General features: G+C 53.3%; 1 protein-coding gene across 4 annotated transcripts; it reads left to right on the forward strand.

Annotated features, from left to right (window-relative positions):
• Positions 1 to 1,466: 1,466 nt before the first annotated feature.
• Positions 1,467 to 25,465, forward strand: DUOX2 (dual oxidase 2). 4 transcript variants are annotated; one of them, XM_061349852.1, is made up of 33 exons: positions 1,467 to 1,478; positions 4,707 to 4,798; positions 5,467 to 5,550; positions 7,044 to 7,208; positions 8,530 to 8,717; positions 9,979 to 10,180; positions 11,084 to 11,250; positions 11,659 to 11,719; positions 11,847 to 11,943; positions 12,091 to 12,178; positions 12,521 to 12,629; positions 12,960 to 13,123; positions 13,564 to 13,730; positions 13,922 to 14,040; positions 14,940 to 15,077; positions 15,379 to 15,492; positions 16,116 to 16,318; positions 16,566 to 16,751; positions 17,137 to 17,362; positions 18,350 to 18,443; positions 18,673 to 19,167; positions 19,605 to 19,700; positions 20,556 to 20,734; positions 21,583 to 21,813; positions 22,041 to 22,140; positions 22,266 to 22,315; positions 22,430 to 22,557; positions 22,771 to 22,924; positions 23,247 to 23,479; positions 23,625 to 23,783; positions 23,941 to 24,096; positions 24,180 to 24,308; positions 24,755 to 25,465. In XM_061349852.1, exons 2-33 carry the CDS (start codon positions 4,735 to 4,737, stop codon positions 24,875 to 24,877), a joined length of 4,869 nt encoding a protein of 1,622 aa, XP_061205836.1. In that variant the 5' UTR covers positions 1,467 to 1,478; positions 4,707 to 4,734; the 3' UTR covers positions 24,878 to 25,465. The 4 variants fall into 4 exon arrangements, with proteins under 4 accessions (XP_061205836.1, XP_061205837.1, XP_061205835.1 ...); XM_061349853.1 differs by lacking the exon at positions 1,467 to 1,478 and having other exon boundaries at positions 3,818 to 4,798; positions 18,673 to 18,848; positions 19,098 to 19,167; positions 24,755 to 25,463; XM_061349851.1 differs by lacking the exon at positions 1,467 to 1,478 and having other exon boundaries at positions 3,818 to 4,798.
• The last annotated feature ends 768 nt before the right edge of the window (positions 25,466 to 26,233 follow it).

The raw sequence follows: 26,233 nt of genomic DNA on the forward strand, positions 1-26,233 counted from the left end.
CTTTCTTCTCTTGCAGTGTATGGAGGGGGAAAAGACTAGAGACATTTTCAAGGAAGGATAAGTATTTTAGCAGAAACGGACAACTTCTCTTCTGTTTAAAATATCCTGCACTGCCAGGAGAGACAGGCAAAGGAAGCAGGAAGTTTCTCCTCACAGAAACCCTATTTTCCTGCCCCAGAATGAACCAAACTGGAATTGATCTTTTGGAAGTGCCCAGCCAAAACCTTCTTGCAACAGCAGTCCTGGATGGGGTTGCTCAGGGCTGCAGATCGGTATTTTCAATTGAAAAAGGGAAATCCCCTGGAAACGAAATAATCAGAGATAGAATTTAGGGATGGGGCAGGTGGGGAAGGGAGGGAGTGGATTTCCCTTCATTTTCCTGCTCCTGTGAGGTCAAATCGGGATAGGAAAAGCAGCCGGGTCAACTCAAAGTGTGGACGCACCCTCTCCTCCCACACTCGCCTGGCACCCCTCCAGCTAGGTGGGCAGCATCCATGGGCTGCTTCCCTCAGGAGTGGGTGAGCAGTGGGGCACAGGCAGGACAGTGTTGGGGGGAGCAGCCCTTTCCTTCCATCTACCCACCTTCCTACCTACCCCTCTTCCTATCTGGTTTTCTACCTACATAACTACCTATCTATCTGTCTGTCTGTCTGTCTATCCCTATGTACCTGCTTACCTACCCTATCTGCTTGCTTGCTTGCTTGCTTACCTACCCTACCTACCTGCCTGCCTGCTTGCTTGCTTGCTTGCTTACCTACCTACCTGCTGGCGGTGGCGGTGACAGCGGCAGCAGCGGGGCTCAGTCGGCACCGGCCCGTCCCGCGCTCTTATAGGCGGCGGTGGGTGCGGAGCCCTATGTAAATCCTGGCTCGGCCCGCCCCGTCGAACAGCCCCATCGCACAGCCCCTCCGCACCGCCGCACGGCCCCACACTGCTGCACCGCTGAACTGCCCCTCCGCACCGCTGAACTGCCCCTCCGCACCGCTGAACTGCCCCACACTGCTGCACCGCTGAACTGCCCCACACTGCTGCACCGCTGAACTGCCCCTCCGCACCGCTGAACTGCCCCACACTGCTGCACCGCTGAACTGCCCCTCCGCACCGGTGAACTGCCCCACACTGCTGCACCGCTGAACTGCCCCTCCGCACCGCTGAACTGCCCCGCTGCACCGCTGAACTGCCCCACACTGCTGCACCGCTGAACTGCCCCTCCGCACCGCTGAACTGCCCCACACTGCTGCACCGCTGAACTGCCCCTCCGCACCGCTGAACGGCCCCACACTGCTGCACCGCTGAACTGCCCCTCCGCACCGCTGAACTGCCCCTCCGCACCGCTGAACTGCCCCACACTGCTGCACCGCTGAACTGCCCCACACTGCTGCACCGCTGAACTGCCCCTCCGCACCGCTGAACTGCCCCTCCGCACCGCTGAGCGGCCCCTCCGCACCGCCGCACGGCCCCCCCGCACCGCCGCACCGGTGAGCGCCGCGGCCGCGCGGGTCTTCTCTTGCGTGCGCAGCGGGTGGGTCTGGGGGACCGCGGCCACGCGTGTTCCGCTTCCCTCCGACAGGGAGCTGCGGCTGCAGAGGCTGCTGCCTGCGGCGGGGTTGGGCTGCGCGCGTTGTCGCCAGCGGAGGGGGCAAGGGTCCGTGATACACCCGACTTGGGGCGCAAGCTGGGAACGGGGCCCGAAGTGCGGCACTGGAAGGGATCGGGTCATACGTTTCTTTTCTGTGGGATGGGATCATGATGGGAACAGGAACCAGAGTCCTGTGCTCCCGGTGTCCCCATCTGCTTGGGTACAAGGCACAGGATGAGATGGGGGACATGTTCCCATCTACATGGAGGACCAAGGGGCCAGGGCCAGCTGGTGTCCCTGCCTGCTTGGGGCACACACAGGCATGGAACACTCGTGTCCCTGGTTGCATGGAGGACTGGGGGTGTCTGAGTCGTGTCTTCACCTGCAGGGTGTGATGGATGGAATCACACACATCCCTGCATGTGAAAGAGAGGGGCCACAGGACAGTGGGTTGAGACTGTGCATATCCCTGTCTGCATGGCACAGCACACAGAGCAGCACAGGAACATGTGAAGCTGAAACTCAGCTGAAGCATGGGGAAGGAGCCTGTGAGCCAGCTGAGTGCCACTCATACCCATCTTCCTTGGGCGTGAGGTTCCCTAGCTCAGACCTGCATGCTCCTCCTATTGAGCGCATCCTGTAAGAGCCGCTGTGACTCAGCCCTGCCTGTCTGGATGGTCCTAGCAATTGCTGGAGAAAGCTTCATAGGCACGGGAGACATGGTGTCAATGTCCCCTTAGGCCTTTACAAACCAAATTCTGACAGGGAGAGCTGCTCCTGGGGAAGGAAAATGGTTCTTGAGGTTTTGTTGGAAAAGGCCAACTGCTGATGTGCCCAGTAACTTGCAGGAAAACATAAAGGCAGCGTAGAGGCATGGAAGAGTAGTTCCATGTTGTTGGGAAAGGCCTTCAGTAGTCTGTGGCCCAACCTGCTGCTTGGAGCAAGACCACTACTGTCACTGTATCACATGAGCCACGGTTGAGGCTGGAAAGCCTCCAAAGACCTCCCCACAGTCTTGGATCGACTAGGCAATAAGTGGACCATGGAGAGATGAAAAGTTCATTAGAACTGGCATGTGGTCTCATGGGTAGGGTCAAGAGCAATCCCCACATATGAGGGAAGTGGAAGTTTGCTTGGTGACAGAAGGAATTTTAAAACACATGTTTTGCTGGAGCCCTGCAGGAAGACCTAAGGGGAAGGCAGAGACATGCTCCGCTGTGGCTGTGGTGATGTGCTTTGAGCCTTGGCTTTGCCTCATGTTTCCTGAATGACTCTGGTAAATCTTCTGTGGCACCTTCAGGCTTCACCTCTAGATGGGGATTTCAACCCTATGCATTCTGAGTCAGCAGGAGGTAAATACAGCTGTGTCTATGGGGACTCCCTTCCTACAGTGTGATGGTCGTGTGGACCTCTGTGCACTAGCAAACCACAATTGCTGCAGGTTGCTCAGGGTGTCTCCTGCCAAACAGGCCTCCACATCAGTTTTAGCAGGCTGTTTCCATGGGGAGAGATTTCTGGCAGGAGAATCCCATGTGGTGATGGTGACTGGGCTCTACCACTTCTGGCAGAGGTCCTGGGCATCTTCATGCTTCACCCGCTGGCCAGACTCCTGTGTTCCTCCTATGGGATGGGGCTCATGGAGCCTCTGGTTCTCACTGGTTGCTCAACCCAAATCTCACATCCACAAGACCATGCTCAGCAGAGGGCTGTGGGGTGGAAGAGCTCAGTGGCCCCTTGTACAGGAGCATGTTCCAGGAGGACAGGGGTGGCACTGGGTGACCAGGAACACCAGCAGCAACTCTGAGGCTTTCAGCATCTCCCATACACATGTAAGTGAAGCCAGAAACAAAAATGCCACCAGTGAAGAGGTATTTCAACAGTGATTTATCCGTGCTATGGAAAGCTAAACAAAGCAGTTTGCTTATTTTGTGAGGTGTAGAATGCAGGAGAGCTCTTGTGGTGGACGAGTAACGTGGAAATGCACTTGCTCAGAAACATCTTGTTTTCTAAGGCAAAACACCAGTACTCTCGTCTGGTGGAAGAGAGTTAACACAGGTTATGTGCTATGCTCACAACCTGGCAGTGAGTGCTCAGTTACATAAACACAAAGTGAGCACAAATGACTATTTAAATTTCAAACCACTTCATTTGTGGTTTGAGGTTTAAACAAACAAGTGGACAGTGTATTTAGTGATGCATATTTTACAATCTGTGCCATTGCAATTAATTCCCAGTACATCCAAAATTAATCCTATATAGCTGCTGGCAACGTGTAAGCCTTTCTGACACCATTGTTTCTTTAGGTTTTGATTAAAACAATGAAAAAAAGAAGCCAAAAGTATTGTTTTGGCTTGTGAGCCATGTAGGAAAAGCTGAAACCTGGGCATCACCGCATCTCTTGGTAACACAGCTCCTCTGAAAAGATGCTAGTCTTTGGATGTGTACCCACAGGGCTGGAACGAGGGACAAAGAGCCATATTTAGTGGAAAACCCTACCTTGGAGTTAAATCCAAGCTTGGCATTCCTGTGCATGGAAAGCCTGCTGCAGCATTGTATGGCCAAAAAATGTGGCCTTCATTGTCCGTGGCTGAGAATCCCTCTCTTTCAGTTAGGCATTGGACCAGGTTTTAAAAGGTTCAGGTCCCACTCATGAAACTTGCTCTAGATCCAGGGCCTTTGTGGAAAATGAAATGACAAAGAGTCTTGAGAAAGGATGGTCATGAGAGAGTGCTGTCAAGTTAGCCCAGAGGTGATCCAGCTCTTGATGTGAGGTACCCCTGGGGATGCAGGGAATTGCCAGTTGAAAACTGTCCGTTTCTTCAATGAAGAGCGTGTTTCTATAGCAGAGCTTAACATCTTCCTGCCAGGGATGATGAGTTGTGAGCCTACAGCTGGGGTACCCCAGGGCTGCAGCACTTCTCAGGCCAGCTGACACCTCCTCACAGAGCTTTCCCAGGGTGATGGGGTCCCTGCCGCTTCCCACAGCCCACATCAGGAGGTGAGAGCTGATGGATGTCAGGGTTTTACCAGGCAGCAGAAAACACAGGAGGGAGCTGAGATTATGGTCTGTGCATGTCCTCAGCCAGTGGAGCAGTCCAGCTCCTTCCTCCTCCTCTTCCCTTTGTAGGTCACTGCTTCCAAAGACTTTGTGGCCAATGCAACCTGCAGAGATGATGTTGAGTTTGACCATTGTTCTGCTGGTGACATGGACCTTGGGGAGTAAGTATGGTTCCAGGGAAGGGGATCCAAGGGGAGATTCTGGATAGTTTCTGCCCCTAGGAGGAATTTCCTCTAACTCATGGGAGATCATATCAGTGATGGAGATGATTCAGCTTGTGATGAGATCAGAAGAAAATTAAGCAAAATGCTGAACTTGCAGAGCCTGCAGGCTGGAAGAATCACCTCCTGATGTTTGTAGGTGTACACAGCTTCTAATGGAGCTTCCTGCTTGTACTATAATGGCAATAAAAATCAACACAAAGGAAAAATGTATACATTTACTGGCAAAGGCTGACTCAGGTGCACAATGCACAGAGGAGAGCATAACTCCAGTGTTAAGGCCTTTGCTTACCCACATGGACATTGAGGGGATCAGAAGTAGAGAGATATCTGATAGAATGAGAGAGAAGGAGAAAATGAAGATCCTTTGGGAGTAGACTGGTGAGGGCCAGAAACTGATTCGGGAACATCATGATTGTGAGCATGACTTTCAAATTTTAGACATTGCTTATCCGTCAAAAGGGCTAAAAAATTCATCTAAGAAACTTTGTAAAGGAAGTGTCAGAAATAATATAGGGAATGCCACACTATAAATGTAATTCTGTAATGAAGGTGCTTGTTTCATTCACTTCTTTTGCTGCTCACCAAGTGGGTTTGGTCTCTTCCAGGCACCCAGGAAAGCATCTCCTGGGAGGTCCAGCGCTATGACGGCTGGTACAACAACTTGCTGCACCACAGCCGTGGCTCAGTAGGTGAGTGCTGGGCATGGGGTGGGGATGGTGCAAGAGGGTGAGCTGGTGCTTTGGCATCTGGCTCACTTTACGACAGAGAAAAGACATTTCTGACTTGGCCTGATCGAGGCAGGCCACCAGATGATGTCACCTCCCCTGGCCCTGCAAGGTGGCTCTTGGCCTCAATTAGAGGTGGTGAAGAGCCCCATTAGAACAGTGTGGAGGGGTCAAGCAGCCCAGCTTTGTCTCCCGCATCCTGGCCTTGCCACTTTTATCATCTGCCCAGGCATCATCTGCAGATCATGCTGGTATTGGATCAGCTTCAGAGCAGAGCTGTGCCTTCACAAGGCCATTCAAAATGCCCAAGGTACAGAGGACCCAGCTCTTCCCAGCAGGCATTTCAGTGATGGTCAGGGATAGAAGTGAGAAAAGGCATCTTTAGTCAAAATCAGCATGCAATTTGAGTGGCATTCAACACAAGGCCAGAGACAGAAGAGTTCATGCTGAACTTACCCTTTTCTGCTCTACACAGAGCACATATTGTGCTATTGGGCTGCTGTGCAGCATGTACCAGTCTGTACTGGGACAAGTATGTGGGATTTGCCTGTGCTAGTGGCAAGCTGCTTCCTCACGCCTACACCCAGCCCATGAGCCTACCTCCAGAAGACCTCTCTGAGCCAGGGACCAGGGCAGATCAGGCAGGATCTTTTCTGAAATATGAAATATTACAAACCCTCCTATTTCCCACAGCCCAGATTGGTCTGATGGCACAATTGTGGTGGCAATTACACAGCTTCCTCTAAGTCCAAAAGGCTCTCCAACATGATGTGTGTCATCAGCCCTTTAGTTACACCAAAGCCTGTCATGGAGATCCAGTGGGTTCCTGGCAGACAAGCTCTCCATCTTCCAGAGCAGACAAATCAGACCTTAACATTTGCAAGCAAACCTCTGGAAACTAAACCTGAAACTAATCCAGTAATCCAGGATTTCCCCCAGTTCTGTGGAGCTCCAGCTCAACATGGTGGTCAAGAGCCTTTCAAAACGAACTTGCTCCTCAGTGACAATGGGTGCAAAATCAGGGTGTTTCTCTCTCATATTCTGCCTTGTCTCTCTGCCTCTCTGGCTGTTCCTTCTCCTGTTTCCTACTGTGTTGGCAATCACCATGCCGTGTAGGATTGCATAGTCAGCATGGGCAGCTTAGCATCACTCCAGTTACCCACTGGAGCACCAGCTCAGACCTCCAGGAGGCAATTAGGATGCACATAGTCCAGAGAGGGACGTCTGCAAGGGAACATGCAAATGGACAATCCCTCCTAGTTTTGAGAGGACTGATCCCAGTGTTGCAAGAAGTTTTGGGTGCTGGTACCAAGATTTGCGTGTTCTTGGCAAGCGTAAGAGTCTATGCCATACTCTTGCTCTCTTCTGGACCCTCACATATACTGGTGTGCCTCGCTATCACTGTTTCCTGCCTTTTGGGTGCCAGCAGACCCATGCCATGTTGTTTGGTGCTGCAGGTGCCAGGCTGCTTCGTCTCCTGCCAGCCAACTACGCGGATGGTGTGTACCAGGCACTGCAGGAGCCCCATGTGCCCAACGCTCGCCAGCTGAGCAACGCGGTGGCGCGGGGACCCTCTGGGCTGCCGTCCCGCAGGAACACGACTGCGCTGGCTGTCTTCTTCGGTACAAGCTGGCATCTGGCACTGGGTGCAAAAATCGTAGAATCCCAGACTGGTTTGGGTGGGAAAGGACTTCAGCCCCAGCCCCCTGCCACGGGCAGGGACCCCTTCCACTGGAGCAGCTTGCTCCAAGCCCCTGTGTCCAACCTGGCCTTGAGTACTGCCAGGAATGGGGCAGCCACAGCTTCTCTGGGCACCCTGTGCCAGCGCCTCAGCACCCTCACAGGGAAGAGCTTCTGCCTTAAATCCAACCTGAACTTCCCCTGTTTCAGTTTAAATCCCCCTCGCTACAGTCCCTAAATATTGGTTTGGGTTGAAAAATCCTGGTTTCTGGCACCCCAAGGCCATGCATTGGAGCGTTCCTTATGCACCACTTCATAGCAAACCCACACCTGAAAGATAAAATACCAAAATACACCATACCAAAGTACTGTCCAGCCAAGAGAGTTTGAATTCCCAGTGACCTTTGGCAGTTACCCAAAAGCTGATATTTGTCATCTAATAACTTGCTCATTTGTTTTAGTGGTAGAATTACTTAATTGCAATAGAGACATGCTGTGTCTGATGGCTGGGCAGAGCTGCTGCAAGTGGGAGTGGTTTTTGCTGTTGCTCAGGAGCTCAGTGGAGTCTTGGGTCTCCAAGCCCAGGAATGTCGAGCTCTGGGAAACACTTTCAGCTCATTGAGAAAACAGCCTTTACTTGCCAAAGAAGTGGAGACAATTAAGTCCATGTACAGCTTAAGGTTCATATACATTCCTGGACAACCAAGCTAAGATGCTTGGCCTCAGGCTGGGCCACAGAAGAGGCAGACACAAGTGTCTTAGGTTCTTACCACTTAGGTTCTTCCTGGAGGTAGTTTCTCCCATCACACCCAAGCTTAAATGGGCCAACAGCCATATCAGCCACCAGGCACAGCATCAGCAGCAACCCCTGGCCTTGAAGGCCACAGGCAAGAAGGAGCTCAGGACCAAATGCAGAACCATGCTCCTAGTAAACTGATGGCCAGCAGATGATCCAGCTGCTGGTGGTCTCTGCACATCCGCTGCTGAGTTTCCCCATCCTAGTCCTTGAATGACTCTTCCCTACCTGTGAGGTCTGGCCAGCAGCTCCTGGAGCTCTGTTCCTGTGGGCTGGATCTGTGCACATCTGGGCTCCAGCCCACAGTGACTTTTTCAAAGCTGTGAAGCGAACTAGCAGTGAAGACAGGAAGGAAACCACTGCACAAGGGGGGGCCTCCTCAGCCCATGTACAGCTCAATTGCCCACCATCACATCCTGGTGCTGGTGCCAGTCCTCCCATGCTTACTATGGCTAGGGCTCTGGCAGGTTTCCATGTGCTGTCGGACATCCTGGGGACAGAGAAACCCGGCTGCCCTGCAGAGTTCCTGAACATCCACATCCCATCTGGAGACCTCGTGTTTGACCCTGCAGGCACTGGAGATGTGGTTCTGCCCTTCCAGCGCATTCACTGGGCGATGGAGACAGGGCAGAGCCCCAACAGCCCCCGGGAACAGGTAGGTAGCATTTCCTTTGTTCGTTGCCTTTCTGCTGAACTCCTTTTCACCCACAGTGGTAGCCGTCGAAGCCAAGATAACGTTTGCAAATGTAACAGGAGAGAGCACCATTGCTTCTGTAAAAGTACATATCCAAGTGTTTGAGCCAATTGCACATGAGCCTAAAGGACAACCTCAAAAGTACTGGTTCACGTGAAGTAACATTTGTGGTTGCTCAAGGTCAGTGTTTTTCTTGGGCGAAGACAATGTAATAACTCTAGGTGTGCCTGTGTCATCTACATGGAGGTCAGAAGAAGAAAAGGTAACGCAGGAGCAATTCACAACATTCCTTGGCTACCAGTTTTTATCCCTTCAGTCAATATGAGCAGAGGGAGGGCTGTCTGTATGTGCTGAAACAAGTGATACATGGAGCTTCTTTAGTGCCAGGGTAATGAAGTCCCACAACCAATTCATGCACTTGAGCCACTCTAGGTCTGCAATTATGACACGTTACTAGCCACCAACTCTTATTCTTAGAAATATACCCCAGAACTGAGCTGGGACTCTTACAAAGTTGTAAAGCTTTTCTGGAGTTCAGTTATTTTGGAAAATATCCAGATTTTCCCCTAGTTTGTCCATATTTCACTGTGCTGAGGCTGGATGTGTTCCCAAGCCCATGTGCTTTTTATTTCGTTCTGGAAAGCTTCCCAATCAAAATCGCCAAAGTAGAATATCTCCCTGAACTTTTCACATGGCACACAACGAGGAGACCACATCAGCACATCACGTTCTCAGCAGCATTCCAAACCTTAGAAAAATGAAAACTCTGGTATGTTTTCAGCCTAAAAGAAGGGTTTCGTGAAAACATTTGGCAGGGTTGATATGCAACAGGCTGCCAGGGCAGAGCTGTTCAGAAGGGGCAGCTCCAGGGTTTCTACCTTCTCCAGAGCTGTGTTTAGCCCCCTTCCAGCTTGGTCCTGGCTACCTGGGAATTCACAGATGTCAGATGTATTCTGGGCATAGTTAAAAAAAGTTGGGAAATAAACCCCCAAAATGCACTTTTGAAAAGCCTGTAGCTGGTCTTTTCCTGTCCCTGGCACTAAGTCCAGCAGCGTGCATAGGGATTGCTGGTGTGTATACTTGCATCCTGATAGCTCTTGTTAAAACTGAGGATGGGAGAGCTGCTCTGTGGGACCAAAGGGCTGGGTTGGTGCTTTTCAGACTTTTTTTTCACCTTTCCCCCAAGACCCTGGTTAACGTGCATTCCCTGTGCCTGCTGTAGACCAACGAGGTGACAGGCTGGCTGGACGGCAGCTCCATCTACGGCCCCTTGCACTCCTGGAGTGATGCCCTGAGGAGCTTCTCAGGGGGGCAGCTGGCATCCGGGCCTGGCGGGCGAATCCCGAGGGAGACAGATGGGAGAGTCCACATGTGGAAGGCACTGGATCCATCCACAGGACAGGGTGGTCCACAGGGCATCTATGGTAAGGGTGGCATCCTCAGAGGGTTTTCACCTACTTGGCTCCATCGCTGACTGTGAGCAGGAGGAGCAGAAGGTCCCTGGAGCTGAGCCCAGAGGGGACCCTGGAAAGGGGCAGAAGGGTGTGGAGAGCTGGGACATCCACGCTGGGAGTCCTGTGGGAGAGCAGGCAGCTTCCCAGCCCAAGGAGTAGGTGCCGGTAAATATTCCCGTCGGCCTTATGTAGAGGGGAGACTGAGCTGAGCTCTTAGGCAGAAGCTCTTCCCTGTGAGGGTGCTGAGGCGCTGGCACAGGGTGCCCAGAGAAGCTGTGGCTGCCCCATCCCTGGCAGTGCTCAAGGCCAGGTTGGACACAGGGGCTTGGAGCAAGCTGCTCCAGTGGAAGGGGTCCCTGCTCGTGGCAGGGGTTGGAGCTGGATGAGCTTTAAGGTGCCTTCCAACCCAATCCATGCTATGCCATGCTACGCTATGCTGCACTATGCTATGCTATGCTATGCTCTAGCTAAGGTGCATGCTCTGGCAAAGGCTTTCCTGCAAAGACACACCATGAAATTAAGGAGCCACATCACCAGGAAGCAACAGGTCATTTCACAGCCAGCATGCAAAGACCAGTGGGTGCTGGTCTCTTTGATCCAAATCAGGGGAAAGGGGGTAGGGAAAGGATCTGGGGACAGGGGCAGCCACTGATAGAAACTGCTCAGCTTGCTTTGAATTCCTCACCTTTGGTCCATGCTGGGGGCCTGCTGCTGATTCTCCCTCATTCAAGCTCCTTATCTCAGTGGAAGGAGGTGCAAAGGGATGAGGGGATACTGGGCTGCAGCCACAGGGCTGGGGTTGGCCCTCCATCTATGAGCAAAACTAGATCCAGTGCTGGCATTCCCCACTGATGCTCCTGACGGCTCTTGCAGACCTGGGGAGTGCCTGGGGGAATGAGAACCGCTTCCTGCAGGCCGTGAGCATCGCCTGGTTCCGGTACCACAACCACCTGGCTGCAGGGCTGGCACAAGGACACCCCACCTGGTCTGATGAAGACCTCTTTCAGCACACTCGCAAGAGGGTCATCGCCACTTTCCAGGTGAAGGATGGCACCTCCCAGGCTCTGCCAGGACCCCTGTAAAACTCTATGGACATGGCACTGACAAAGCTGTCCTGTGTCCTACAGCATTATGCTGTATGATGGTCTAACCCTAGCGCTAACCCTAAACCTTAACACTAACCTTAACCCCTAACCCTAATGCTAACATCCTAAAGCTAACACTAACACCCTATCCCTAAGCTAACCCTAAGCCTATCACTAACAACCCTAACCCTAAACCCTAACCCAAATCCTAACTATAAACCTAACCCCTAACACTAACCCTAACCCATAACTGTACCCTAAATCCTAACCACTAACCCTTACTCTAACCCTATCCCTTACCCTAATCTTAACCCCTGACATCCTCCCTGGCACTGCCCTGATGCAGCAACCCTTGTGTCCTAGAGCATTGTGCTGTATGAGTGGCTGCCAACCCTGCTGGGGACACAGGTCCCAGAGTACAAAGGTGAGGGAAAGAGATGGTGTTCTGGGAGTAAGGGATAGAACCGGGGACGCTGGGGGATAGCACAGGAGAGGGGGCTCGTCTCCCTTTCCCTCCAGCCTGGCTGCTGGACCATGACTGCTGCCTGCAGGTTACCAGCAGCACCTCGACCCCAGCCTCTCACCGGAGTTTGTGGCAGCTGCAGGGCAATTCCTGGCCACCATGGTGCCACCCGGCATTTACAAGAGGTAGGAGCAGCCTGTACCTGGGAAGGGGATGCTCAGGTTGGGGTGGTGGCTGGGGATGGTTCCTGTCCCTTCCCCACAGCCAAGCCCTTTCAGCTCAGGGCAGCCCTGGCCAGGGGCTGTGGGTCCAGCTGTTCTCTGATGTTCCAGAGACCCCAAGTGCCAGTTCCAGAAAGTTCCTGGCCCTGGTGGCTCGTTCCCAGCAATGCGGCTCTGCAACAGCTACTGGAGCAGAGAGGTACACAGAAGGGTACTGAGGATGTGGTGGGCTGGCTGTGGGGTCTTCACTCCTTGCTTTATATTATGGGGACCCCACAGGGGTCTGAAAGGGAAACTGGGTGCAAAGCATGACAGCCAACCAAGAGGGGAGAGATCCCCCCCATCCAGACATCCGCAGATGCCACCTTCTGCTGGGGCAGGCTCAGACCTCAAGGTTGAGCTGATGTGGAGAAAACGAACCTGGAAGAAGTCCTTGGTCCCCCTATGCCCAGGGTCTGCACCCCTATGGGCAGGAGTGTGGGGCTGCTCCATGTCCTCACCTCCAGGTGAGGAATCACCTGCTCTTCCCATCTCCCCTCAGAACACCAGGCTGCAGCAGGCAAAGGAGGTGGATGTGGACAACCTTCTGCTGGGGATGAGCTCTCAGATTGCAGAGCGGGAGGACAACATTGTGGTGGAAGATCTCCAAGGTCTGCACTCCCTTGCACTGCAGGGCACATTGGGGGGGAAACCTCTCCCAGGGCTGTGCCGGGGCTGAGGTGGGGAGGCAGGTCCCATCACCATCACCATCAGCACACAAGCACACACTCAGCTCAGCTTCAATCTGGTTACTGGAGGTGCAGAAAAGCTGCAGGGCATGTTAAGCACATCCGTGGGACTGCCCTGGCAAGGGCATGAAGATAATCTCCATGTTCAGCATAGCCCATGGCAGAGGGATGAGGCCATCCGAGCAGCTATGGCAGTTGGGGTTGCTTCTCCTGCTCTTCCTTGCTGTCATTATGGCTTTGAATCCACCACAGATTACTGGTATGGGCCCCTAAAGTACTCCCGCACTGACTACGTGGCCAGCTGTCTGCAGCGTGGGAGAGACCTTGGCCTGCCCACCTATAACCAAGCCCGGGAGCGATTTGGGTTGGAGCCTCTCCAGAACTGGTCAGACTTTGCCCCACACCTGGAGCAACAGGTAACACGGAACTGGTCTGGACATGGAGTGTGTGCTGAAGGTTGGCAGGGCAGTCCAGGCAGTAACTGGTTTCTTCAGCAATGTAGGAAGAGGGACATCAATGTGCATCCCAGCTTATTTTCATGCCTGCAGGGCTGTTGTAGCGGGGTAATTACCTAATTACAAGGTATCAGTAACTATACCCTGCCCCAGTGATAAGCTCCTGTGCCACTTGGTGCCCTGCTCCTCCTGGAGCTGGGATGCCCTGGGGGTGATTCTTATTTGCTCAAGTCCAAGCCCTGACCTCAAGGCTGTGTGGGGCTGAGCATCCTCCCAGCCCACGGACATGAGATGTCTGGGAAATGCACGTTCCTCGCTCCTCCTGAGGCTTGCCAAGATTTGTCTGACGCCCTGGCAGAATTCTCTCTTCTCACATGCATGTGGTGGGGATTTCTGGACAGGTCCTGGAGAAGGTCGCTGCCCTGTATGCCAACAACACGGCTGGGCTGGAGCTACTCCCCGGGGGCATGCTGGAGGCTGAAGGCTCCCTCTTCAGTGCCATCATCCTGGACCAGTTTGTGCGCCTGCGTGACGGTGACAGGTTTTGGTTCGAAAACACCAAGAATGGGTAAAGTCTTCATCCCCATCTGGCAGGGTGCCCACTGCTCTGCAAACCCCAGTAACACACAAAAACTGGGGCTGGAGGAAAAAGCATCCTCCAGCTTCCTCGATGCCTGAAACGATGCAGGGAGTGAATCCCTCCTGCTGCCAGCAAGTAACACCCAGGGCCACCACTTGGCCACATGTCTTTTTCTTCAGGCTGTTCACAGTGGAGGAAACTAGGAAGATCCGTAACACCACCTTCCACGATGTCCTGGCTGCTGTCACCTACGCAGACCCCACAGACCTCCAGCAACATGTGTTTGTCTGGAGCAAGGGTGAGTGCTTTGTGCAACAGCAGGGTGCAGGGAGCGATCGGCACCAGCGAGTTAGGGAGGAAAGCAGTCCTGTCTTGGTAACAGTGACACAGGGAGAACATCGGGTAGGCATTTTCTCAAGCAGGACACTTGCTGTGCCCTTCAGACATCAAAACACGTGCAAAATGCAAGGGTTGCTCATAAGCGAGGCGCGCAGCACTCCTCATGGTGGTCACGCCACATAAGTCTGCAGGTTGAACTAGTGAGTGACATAAAATGTGATGAAGTTGAGAGATGAGTTAAGCTTTCCATACCAAAACTGCATAATGTTACCTACTTGCCTTTAATTGCAAAAGTTATCAGCCCCATATGACCATCCTGACTGGCTGCTCTGCTGGCGAGGTGTTGGTTGAGCAGAGCTGTTGGCAGGGTCAGATAGGCTTTCCTGCAGATGCGGTGGCACCAGCAGCATGAACTTCCATTTGCTGAAAGCATTTTATCTGTTGAACAGCCCTTACAAGGCATTTTGATTCCCTTGGCGTATGCTCCATGCAATTGCACCAAGAGGACTTCCTGGATTTGCAGCACTTGGACGAGCAGAGGCTCTGAGCTCCATTTTGTTGTGGCCCAGAGTGCTTCTTGTTCAGCCTATCCCACTGGGAGAGGTGATGGCACTGAAGACCCAGAGCTCTTGAGTCCAGTTCTGTGCTTGTTTTGTTGCAGTAGGCAAAGTTTCAATCCATAAGCAAAGGTTGTCCCCTAAGATCTGGAGTTTAACTCAAGTATCCCAGGTTTGCAGTGCTCTCGGGGTCACTCAGCAATGAATCCCACCAGCATCTTCATGCAGAAGTTCTTGGGATGAAGGAGGTGAGATGGGTAAAAGGTTCATGACACTCACAGTCTGTCTCCCCGCCATGCAGGGGACCCGTGCCCCCAGCCCCAGCAGCTGACAGCTCAGCATCTGGCCAACTGCACACCCATGATGGTGCTGGACTACTTCAAAGGCAGCGGAGCGGGCTTTGGGATCATCATCGTTGTCCTCTGCTGTCTGCCTTTAGGTTTGCCACTCCATTTCCTTACCCATCTCCTCTCCTACTGGAGGAAGGGGCTTAGTGCTCATGGACTAAGGAGCTGCTGAGTCTTTGTCAACCCTCAGGTCCTTGAGGTGGCAGGGTCCTTGGGCACCAGGAGGGAGCTGGGCTTTCATGGCGTGGCCTGAATTAAATAAATCCATGCAGCACTGAACTGGGGCCGATGGGGAAGAAATAACCCCCTGTCTGACCCTGTTGCATGGGCGATCCTGCCAAGTGTGAAGGAGCTGTGTGCTATCTCATGCCTCACTCTCCCCTGTGTCCCCAGTGACTCTGTTTGTTGCCTGGATCGTTGCCATTCTCCGCAAGAGAGATTTCCAGAAGCTGCAGCAGAAGCAGAGTCCCAGTGTGCAGAGGGAGATGACCGGAGAGGCCATACATGGTGAGGTGGCACTGGTGATTCTGTGATGGCCCCTGGTGTTGCTGCTGAAGTCAGGTCACATACTGAGGCAGGTCTGGGTTTGGAGCTTATATCCAGGCTGGGTGTAACGAGAAGCTGTTTCTCCAGGAGGATAGTCAAGCAGTGGAACAGGAAGCACAGAGAGGTTGTGCAGTCTCCATCCTATCCAAGTCCTGCTGATCAGATATAGCCTTGAGCAGACTATCCTGATCCTGTAGCTCATCCCACTTGGGGCAGGAGGTTGGGTGAGAGACCCTTCTAACTTGAGTCATACTACGATCCTCTAATTTCAGATCACACCCTACCTGGAGGAAACCTATGTAGAGCACTTGCACCAGTAGTTCCAGGACACATAAGTCTGCAGACATACAGGTCTGCAAGGGACCTGCTGTGGACAGTGGAAAAATCCTTCCACCCTGCTCCATAGCTTGTACTCCTCCTGTGTCCATGAGCTTGAAGTCTGCAGTTTGGAGATCATAATTTTTCCCTTAACATGTGCCTGGTCATGAAATCACTCCCAAACTGCACCTTGGTGAAGGAGGTGGTGGGGTGAATATGGGCCCAGGTGTGGCTTTCCAGCTGAGTCCTGTGCTCTCTCCCATCAGCCATGGAATGGCACGGTCCCAAGACAGACAGCTCTCCTGTTTACATTCAGCTCCAAGCTGATGAGGTGCTCAGAGTGCTGGATAGGAGAGGGTCTGTGCTCCGGAGCATCAGCTTGAAAGCCTACCGAAGGGTGGAGGTGGTCCTCTCCAGCAATAAAGGGAACAAAGCTCTGCTCCTGAAGAGCCCCAAGGAGTATGACCTGGTGAGTACCATGATGCCTGGGGTTTGATACCTTCCCCCACCACCCCACAGGCCTCTGCTGCCAGTCACAAACACCCTGCACCACTCAGCCCTGGGCACTGGGAGCAGTGTCGGTCCCTGAAGGGTGGCTATGGCCTCCTGAGAGCCACCAGGTCTAGCTCATACGATGGAGCAACCACAGCAACAGCAGCACTCCCATCCCAGTCGAACCCCTGTTGCTCACCCCCTTTTGGTGGGGCTTTCTGCAGGTGCTGCTTTTCAGTGCAGAGGCAGAAAGGAGCAACTTCATTGGGAAGCTACAAGGCTACTTGAAGGAGAGCGGCCTCGAGCTGCATGTGTCTGAGATGAAGGAGCAGAGCCTGATGAAACGGGCAGTCACACAGGAGCAGAGAAAACAGACTCTGGAGACTTTCTTTAGGCACCTGTTTGCTCAGGTAAGTAGAGGTGTGGCAGGCTCAGACGCACGGGTAAAGGTATTTCTGTATTGATTAAGCAATGAATGTTGCTGCTCTTGCTCCCTGTAAGTGCTGGTATTGTGCACAAGGAAGCTGCCAATACTTTGGAGACAAAGGGAGTTCTACTGCGGTCTTTTGTGGTAAAGAGTCTTTTGGATGATGTAACTGAGGTCTCCATAATGGTCAGTGGTGTTTAGTGTGAAAGTCGCATTATGTAGGAGAGACACAGGACTTCCCCATGGTATCTGCCATGAGTTTTGTGCCAGGGGAGCCACTGGTCTTTGTGCGGTATGTCAGGCAGGGGAATGCCAGCCTTCTGCTCTGCCAGCATTCATGGGTGGTTTTTGTGGGATACAACCTGCAGGTGCTGGAAATCAACAGGTCCGATGCCGGGGAGCTCAACTTTGAGTCTTCACAGAAGGCAAAGGAGTCTCTAACATGTGAGCTGAGCAGGGCTGAGTTTGCCGAGGCCCTGGGGCTCAAAGCCCACTCCATGTTTGTGGACTCCATGTTCTCTCTGGCTGACAAAGACGGCAATGGCTACATCTCCTTCCGGGAATTCCTGGACATCTTGGTGGTCTTCATGAAAGGTGGGAGCTAGAGCTGGTTAGTATCTCCATCTGTTGCCATCAGTCCTGTTTCTAGGCTCTGGCAACACCACCAGCAGAATGAGGGGCAAGATCCATCCAGCAGGTCAATTTGTAGGCACTCCAACAGATTAAAGTTCCCTTCACTTAGGACAGCTTCAGCCTGAGTTACAGGGCAGTAACAATGCAATTTGTTTTCTGAAAGGCTGTTCAGAAGGGGAGCTATCTTTCAGCACCATAGAAAAGTCTGCCCTCTCATCTCCTGAATGGACCGTGTATCCCGTCCTTGAGACATCATAGAATAGCAGAATGGTTTGGGTTGAAGGGACCTTAAAGCTCACCCAGCTCCAACCCCTGCCACGGGCAGGGACCCCTTCCACTGGAGCAGCTTGCTCCAAGCCCCTGTGTCCAACCTGGCCTTGAGCACTGCCAGGGATGGGGCAGCCACAGCTTCTCTGGGCACCCTGTGCCAGCGCCTCAGCACCCTCACAGGGAAGAGCTTCTGCTTAATCTAACTTGAACTTCCCCTGCTCCAGTTTGAACCCATCACCCCTTGCCCTATTGCTACAGTCCCTGATGAAAAGCCCCTCTCCAGCATCCTCATAGGCCCCGTTCAGATATTATATGTGATTCTGCCTAAATGACCACTGGATTCATAGATGGAGGTGGTGAATGCCCGATTCAATCAAAGCGGCTCCCAGAAAAATCATTGCTGTGCAAAAGTACATTTTGAGTCTGCAAAATAATGCATCAGAATGTGCACATACCCAGTTCTTCCCTTTTCACTTGAGAAAGTCAAGCAGAATGGTGGCACACTATTCACTTCCAGTTGCTATTTAAGCTGTGATTAAGCAGTGTGCTCTCAGTCTTTTCAGAACTAGGTGAGGCTTCGCTGCTACAGGTCCAGATTCTCAAAGACAATGTTTGAAAGCATCTTCATTGATGAAAATAGGATCTTGTTCTTACTTTGCTTCTCTCCCTTCCCACCAGGGTCCCCACAGGAGAAGTCCAAGGTGATGTTCAGGATGTATGACATTGACGAGAATGGGTTCCTCTCCAAGGAGGAGTTTCTGAGGATGGTCAGGTATTTCTCCTCACCTTTCTAGATGTTTTCACAATGTCTGTAAACACAGATGTCTTGAAAAGTGGTTCCCAGTTTCTGTGCTTCACTCCCCAAGGGTGCTATACGAGTGTGAGCCCATGGGCTCAACACTCACACCAAGAGCCCATTTATCCCATGAAACTGGTCGGGGGCTCTGTGAAGGACTCAAGCTTTGGTCCTCTGAAGTTCGCATCTCCCCTCCTTGCTTCAGGTCCTTCATTGAGATCTCCAACAACTGCCTGTCAAGAGATCAGGCAGAGCAGGTGACTGAGTCCATGTTTCGGGCCTCAGGGTTTCAGGACAGGGATGAACTGACATGGGAGGATTTCCACTACATGCTGCGGGACCATGACAGCGAACTTCGTCTCACCCAGCTCTGCATCAAAGGTTGGTGGGCAGGAGACCTGGAACACCCCAGGCCCTGCAGGGCTGGAGGTGATGGGCAGTACCCAGTAGGTAGCTCCCATTGGTCTCTCCAACCCCACTGCAATAACAGGGCATCAGCTGTTGCTCCATGTACATGTTTGGGGCAGCTCAGAGCCTCTCCCCATGTCCCTGCCAAAGGGAGATGCCTAAACCTTGTCCACTGCATCTCGCACATGCTGAACCGCTGTTTGTCTTTCTGGATCATCAAAGGTGTCCCGGAGGTGCTCAAGCAAAATCTGCATAACCACGCCTCCTTCATAAGAAAGAAAGAGCCAAAAAGGTAAGCTCTCCTCCTTATTCTGGCTGCTGCATCTTTATCTGCCCTGATGCACACCCATCCATCACCTCGACCCCTCCAACAAATGCTCCCACCAGGTGTTTGCAACCCAGCGCTGGGGAAGCATGATGACCATGCTCAACATGCCTGCAAGCAAGCGAGATGCTGCAGTGGGGCTGTTCCCTTCCTCCCCTGGCACTCAGGCAGTCAGAGGGGAGGAACTGCCTCTTGCACAGCCCCTATTGCATTTGGGATGGGAGTCCTACTTTGTTTTTCATAAGGGGGTTTTATCTGGAAGCGAATCCAGCCCATGTACCATGCAATTGAAGTAGTGCAAACAGGGTTGCAGGAAAGAGCTTGGCACCTTCTGAGCCTGAAAGTGGAGAAAATGGGGAAACGTTTGTACAGCTTTAGGCTAGACAAAGCTCTATTTCCAACAGAACCATCTCAGAGGAAGAGAATGACCCAAACCTGGACATTGCGAACCACTACATGGAACAAGAAGGGCAAGAACTGAGGAAGAGACCAGGCAGAAAGTGAGTGCACCCTCTCTTCACTGAGTGTGCTTTTCAGGTTCAGGTTCAGCCTTCTTGCTGTTTCTCATGTTGGTGTGCCAGACTACATAGCCCTCCAGTCAAACGGCACCGCTGCAAGGACCCAGCACCCCCATGATTGTGGTACTGCATAGGGAGGGGATGCTGGACCAACTCTTCAGGAGATACCGCAGCCCAGGCAGGCCCATCACAGCCCCTCACTGACCAAGAAGGTGCAGGAGCAGCCCTGCTTTGGTGGTGACAGGGCTGTAGCTGGGTCCGGGTGATGTGCCTCTATTAAAAAGAATGAAGTGGCCAACTCCAGAGCCTGTGATGTTGGGTTTTAGAGTGTATGCCTTGCCTGCAGAGAGGGGCTTTGTCTGAAGTCCTGCCTGAGCTTCTCTTCCCCTTGGAACACTGCTGGCTCACCCATAGCGTGCCTGCAAGAGCTGGAGGAGAGACTGATCCTCACTGCTGTGGCAGCAGCAGATATTTCTACAAGAAAGCAGATTAGTGGTTGCTGTTCATGGCCAGAATATCCTGATTTGCCTAATAGCTCCAAGGATCTTCTTCCACCCTAGAATCAGTTTGTAGGGTTGAATATTACTATGAGAATTATCTTTTACAGTTCTTATCTCTGGTTTCGTTTATGAGTCATTATCTGCACATTTGTGTAGACTGTGGGATGACCTGATATCAAATACTGAAACTGCGCTCTGCAGGTCACCACCATCTCCAGTGTGCAGAGGTGGTCACAGAGCTGTACGGGGAGGAAGACCCAAAGCTGGGCAGCATGGCCCTGAGCCATACCTTACTGGCTAAACCTTGACATGACAGCAACCCTCCTGTACTTGCCAGGGTGAATCAGTACCAGCTGCATTTGTACACTGAAGCGAAACGGAAGAAGTATGAGAGGAACAAAGTTCAGCAGAAGATCCAGGAGTTCAAGTGCTTTGTTGAGAATTACCGGCGCCACATCGTCTGTGTGGTCCTCTTCTCTGCCATCACCACCGGCGTGTTCGTGGAGAGAGCCTACTGTGAGTGCACACCCATCCCTGCTGCACCACATGCAGAGGGGTGCATGGGCTTGGCTCCTCAAAGCTGCTGGCTGCATGAGGCATGCTGGGATCTGAAAGGTCCCGGCACAGCTTTGGGCAAACAGTGTTGTTCCACCCCTGGAATAACCAAAGATTTACTTAGGTTGGGAGGCACCTCTGGAGGGGTCTGGCCCAGTGTCCTCCTCAGGGCAAAGCCAATTTCAAAGCGGAATGAGGCTGCTGAAGACTTTATCTAGAGAAGGTTTGAAGGGCTCCGAGGTTGGTGATCCCGCCACCTGGCTGGGCCTGTGCTAGGTTTTGACCATCCTGCATGTGGAGAGTTTATTTTACATCAAACCTGAATTTCATTCAGTGAAACTCAGGCTGTCACCTCTCACCCTATCACTGTGTGTCTCAGAAAGCATTTGGTGCCCTCTTCTCTGTAACACTGTGGTTGTAGGCAGCCTGAACGAGCCTGACAGACTCCCCTGACCCATCTCCTTCAGCTTGAAGAAGCCCATTTCCCCTAGTTTTTCATTTACATGATGTTCTCCAGCTTCCACACACCCTAGTGGGCTCCACTGGACTCGTTCCAGTTTGTTGATGCCTCACTGAAGACACAGTACCAAGGGGCACAGCAGAGGAGGACAGTCCTCTCCTTTGACCTCCAAGGAAGACTTTGTCACCCAGCAGCTCTGGGGGTTCTGACATGGAGAATCATGCCCCTGTCCCCACACAGCCCCATCCCCGGTGACCTTTTCTTGGTGGAGCCAAGTCCCCTTGCTGCAGGAAGAGTTATGGCCCTCAGCTGCAGGCACACTGACACATCCTTCAATCTCTCTCCCCAGACTATGCCTTTGCATCCCCCAGCACGGGAATCGCACAGACCACCTTTGTGGGGATCATCATCTCCCGGGGATCGGCTGCCTGCATCTCCTTCATGTACTCCTACATCCTGCTCACCATGTGCCGCAACCTCATCACAGTCCTGCGGGAGACCTTCCTCAACCACTACATCCCCTTCGATGCCGCTGTGGACTTTCACCGCTGGGTTGCCATGGTAGCCCTCATCTTCTCAGGTAGGTGGGCTGCTGGAGAATGTGCCACCCAGGAGCCACATCTGGAGCAGGAGGATCGTGACACAGCAGGACCAGGCAGAAGCTTGAAGAGCCGTATGAAGCCTGCAGAGACACAGATGCTTTGCACCAGAGGAGTTGCCAGGTCCCTGGTCACATCCGCAGGGTCTGCCGCACTTTCATCCACAGCAACAGTGATGCTTTTCTCTTCTGGTTTCTGTCTCTCACAGTGCTCCACACTGCAGGTCACATAGTGAATGTCTACATCTTCTCAGTCACACCTCTCAGCGTGTTGTCCTGCCTCTTTTCCAATGTCTTTATGGATGATGGGTAGGTGAAAATTAAAGTGCAGTCCAGGCAGAGTGTATGTCCTGGGCATGTCCTGGGCATGGACACAAATGAAAGTGGGAACCAGGAGTTTGCTCTGGCCACTCCATGATGCAATTCCTCTCCAGGTCTCAGCTCCCACAGAAGTATTACTGGTGGTTCTTCCAGACTATTCCAGGTGAGACCACTGCAGGCAGAACTGCATGCCCACGTTGACCCCTCTATGAGCCCTGGAGGATCCCCTGTGGGGTTACCCTGATCCCCCAGGACGTTCCAACCCATCCACTCACAGGCATGACAGGAGTGCTGCTGCTTGTGATCCTGGCTGTGATGTATGTGTTCGCTAGCCGCCACTTCCGACGCGTCAGCTTCCAAGGCTTCTGGATCACCCACCACCTCTACATGCTGCTCTACATCCTGGTAATGCATTTTGGCTTGGAGGCAGGGATGGTGGCGATGCACCACAAGCCTGTGGGTCAGCCCAGCTGATGAGCTCTAATAGCTGGGGGGTACCAAGAGAGCTGGTGGCCCAAATCCCAGCTCCCTGCTACTCTTGAACTGCCACCAAATCAACCCCTGGGCAATAGCTTACCATGGTAAGTACAGTGCTGATGGGGGCTGCTCCCTGCCCAGGTCATCATTCATGGCAGCTACGCACTGATCCAGCAGCCCCGCTTCCACATCTACTTCATCATCCCAGCTCTCATCTATAGTGCAGACAAGCTGCTCAGCCTGAGCAGGAAGAAGGTGGAGATCAGCGTAGTGAAAGCGGAGCTCCTGCCCTCAGGTACCAAAACATCCCTGGCCACATGGCACCACCTCAGCCCAGGCTCATTGCACAAGCATTGGGGGCTGCAGCTATGCACGAAATTCCACTACTCAGTCATAGAATCACAGAATGGTTTGGTTGGAACAGATTTAAAGTTCATCAAGTTCCAGGCCTCTGCCACGGGCTTCAGTTTGAAGCCATCACTCCTTGTCCTGTCGCTACAGTCCTTGATGAAGAGTCCCTCTCCAGCATCCTCGTAGCCCCCTGTATCTACTGGAATGTTGCTTTGAGATCTTCACCGTAAAGAAGTCCTCACTCCTGGCCCCTCTCTGCCTGACAGGTGTCACCCACCTCCAGTTCCAGCGGCCGCAGGACTTTGACTACAAGTCGGGGCAGTGGGTGCGCATCGCCTGTGTGGCCCTGGGCACCTCCGAGTACCACCCCTTCACCCTGACCTCGGCGCCACACGAGGACACACTGAGCCTGCACATCCGGGCTGTGGGGCCCTGGACCACCCGCCTGCGGGAGCTCTACTCCCCAGAGAGCCTGGCCCTTATTGGCAAGCTGCCCAAGGTGAGCCCCACGCTTCTTCTCCAGCGACATCTGAGCCCCGGAGCATCTGTGGCAGTGGGCTGTGCCCAGCCGGTGGTGCTTCTCCAGCCAAGGCCTGGGCAAGTGGAAGCAGGAGATACCCTACTGATGGCTGGTTCCCTTCCAGCTCTATCTGGACGGGCCCTTCGGGGAGGGCCACCAGGAGTGGAACAAGTTCAAAGTGTCGGTGCTGGTGGGAGGAGGCATCGGGGTGACACCTTTTGCATCCATCCTCAAGGACCTGGTCTTCAAGTCATCCATAAGCTCCAAGCTGCAGTGCAAGAAGGTAAAAGGAAGCATCTGAAGCACAATAAGCCTTCCCAAGATGCCTCCTCCTGCTGCTGGTCTCTGGGGGATCCTCCATGATCCATCTGGGAAGGAGCCCCATGTGGGCATACACAGGGTACTGCCCTCACTCTGAACCTCATCCCCACGTGCCACAGATCTACTTCATCTGGGTGACGCGCACGCAGCGGCAGTTCGAGTGGCTGGCGGACATCATCCGCGAGGTGGAGGAGGCGGACAGGAACAGCCTGGTCTCCGTGCACATCTACATCACGCAGCTGGCTGAGAAGTTCGACCTGCGCACCACCATGCTGGTGAGCCTGGCCACCTGCCGGGGAGGCTGCGGGCCATGCCGGGCCATGCTGGGCCCTCTGAAGTGCTCTCATCTTTTTTCCAGTATATCTGCGAGCGGCACTTCCAGAAGGTGCTCAACAAGAGCCTGTTCACAGGGCTTCATGCCACCACCCACTTTGGACGCCCTCCCTTTGTACCCTTCTTCAGCTCGCTGCAGGAGGTGCACCGTGAGGTCAGTGCCCGGGTGGGGACAGGAGGAGGGCACCCACCAGCCATTGTGGAGGAGCGGTCCCAGCCTGCCTCTGAGACCCTGGAGACCTTGGTGGCCTCTGCACCAAGGGCAGGGCAGAAGGGGCACGATCCCCACTTTCCTTCTGGAGCCAAGACGAGCTCCGTGAGTCAGAAGTGCCCCATACCAGCCAAACACACCCTGCTATGGCAAGACCCTGGCCGCAACCACTGCCCAGAGCTGACAGAGACCCTGGGGGATCCTGTCATTCCTCCACAGCTCCAGTGGCTCCATGGGGAGGTGACAACCTCCCAAAAACCTCCACAGGCTGGGGCATGCTGCTTGGCCAGCATCTGTGCCCAAAGCTGCCAAACAAGGGGCCAAGAGGGGCTCAGCTAGGGGAGAGCTGGTGCTGTTGGTTTGACCCCTTTGGCTCCCTCCTTTTGCAGGTGCAGAAGATCGGGGTTTTCAGCTGTGGCCCACCCGGGATGACCAAGAGTGTGGAAAAGGCTTGTCGGCAGCTGAACAAGAAGGACCAGACCTACTTTGCACATCACTATGAGAATTTCTGACTCTACCCAATGCTGTTTCACCCCTGGGCTGCAGCCTTCATTGTTCAACATCAGTGCCTGTGTGGCAATGCTTCAGGTGGTCATGGTCCTGGTCTCACAACACCATCCCCATGAGAAAGCCATTCATGGCTAAGAGCATGGGTGCTGAGACCCACAGAGCTCAGACCAGCACATGGTGCAGCAGTGAAACATTGCCATCACAGCATCGCCCCACACAGTCCTAGTGTGAACCCCTTAGCCCAGGGCATCCTGCTACTACCTACATACACCTGCAGCCCCATGCCCAGGGTCAGGCTGGCATGACCCAATCCAGAAAATCCAGTTTTCAAGTTTCAGCTCTGCCACCTTGATCCCACAAGAGGATAGACTTAGATTAGACATTAGGCAGAAGCTCTTCCCTGTGAGGGTGCTGAGGCGCTGGCACAGGGTGCCCAGAGAAGCTGTGGCTGCCCCATCCCTGACAGTGCTCAAGGCCAGGTTGGACACAGGGGCTTGGAGCAAGCTGCTCCAGTGGAAGGGATCCGTGCCCATGGCAGGGGTTGGAGCTGGATGAGCTTAAGGCTCCTTCCAACCCAAACCAGGCTGGGATTCTATGAAGTTAGAGCTTGTGCTCTGCTGGGTGGCTTGGGAAATGTCTCTGAACAGCTTGGTGCCAGCACAACCTGAATTCACAGCACTTTTCCCCAAGACCCGGGTTGTTTGCACATGTTATGAGGACCCAGTGACCTCCCCACCACCCCTCTCCTTGAAACAGGCTCAGCTTTCCTACTGCACTCGCTTGTGCCCATTAGCGCCCTGAGCCTTCCCTGGACTTGCAAAGGACCTTGCTAGTGTTCATGTCAGCTTCTTTCAGCAGTGTCACTTTCCTTCTATCAATCAGGGATCTTTGTGCTTGTTCAACTAATGCCTGGCTTTGCATTGCTGGGCTGCTGCTCTTGCAGGCTCTATTTGAGCTTAAATAAAGCTGATTGAATTTTTAAAGCACTTTCTTGTTTCCTCTGGTTGGGTCTCGGTCACATGGAGACCTGCAGTGCCTGAGCTGTAGCACTGGCCTTGCTCCCGTTACGGAGTATTTATGCAGCCTACTGGAAAATGAACACGAGCAAGTTTCCCCTGCACTGGTGATGCACATGGTGTGGAGTGGGGATACAGGCACAACTCCACAAGCTGTGTCCTACCAGACCCATCACTCCCAGCAATGCTCCCAAGGCCTGGCATGGGAGCAAATTATAGTCAAGGCTCCAGCCCTTGGGATATTAAACAGTTCCCAAAGACCACAGGGAAGAGGTCTCAATCTCCCAGCAATAACAGGGTCTTGCGGTGGGCAGTGCTCCCCCAGCCATGTCAGTGGGACTG

This window comes from Neopsephotus bourkii, unplaced genomic scaffold (genome assembly GCF_033783945.1).
Source record: "Neopsephotus bourkii isolate Nb327-2 ecotype Australia unplaced genomic scaffold, CSIRO-AGI_Nbou_v1 NB_463, whole genome shotgun sequence".
NCBI classification, from domain to species: Eukaryota; Metazoa; Chordata; class Aves; order Psittaciformes; family Psittacidae; genus Neopsephotus; species Neopsephotus bourkii.

Bases quoted from the DNA above. Each gene is read 5' to 3' on its own strand.
- DUOX2 (XM_061349851.1), top strand. From the start codon at position 4,588: ATGGATGTCAGGGTTTTACCAGGCAGCAGAAAACACAGGAGGGAGCTG. The intron at 7,209-8,529 runs GTACAAGCTGGC...GGGCTCTGGCAG, and splicing joins TGCGCTGGCTGTCTTCTTCG to GTTTCCATGTGCTGTCGGAC. The intron at 13,124-13,563 runs GTAACACGGAAC...ATTTCTGGACAG, and splicing joins CCCCACACCTGGAGCAACAG to GTCCTGGAGAAGGTCGCTGC.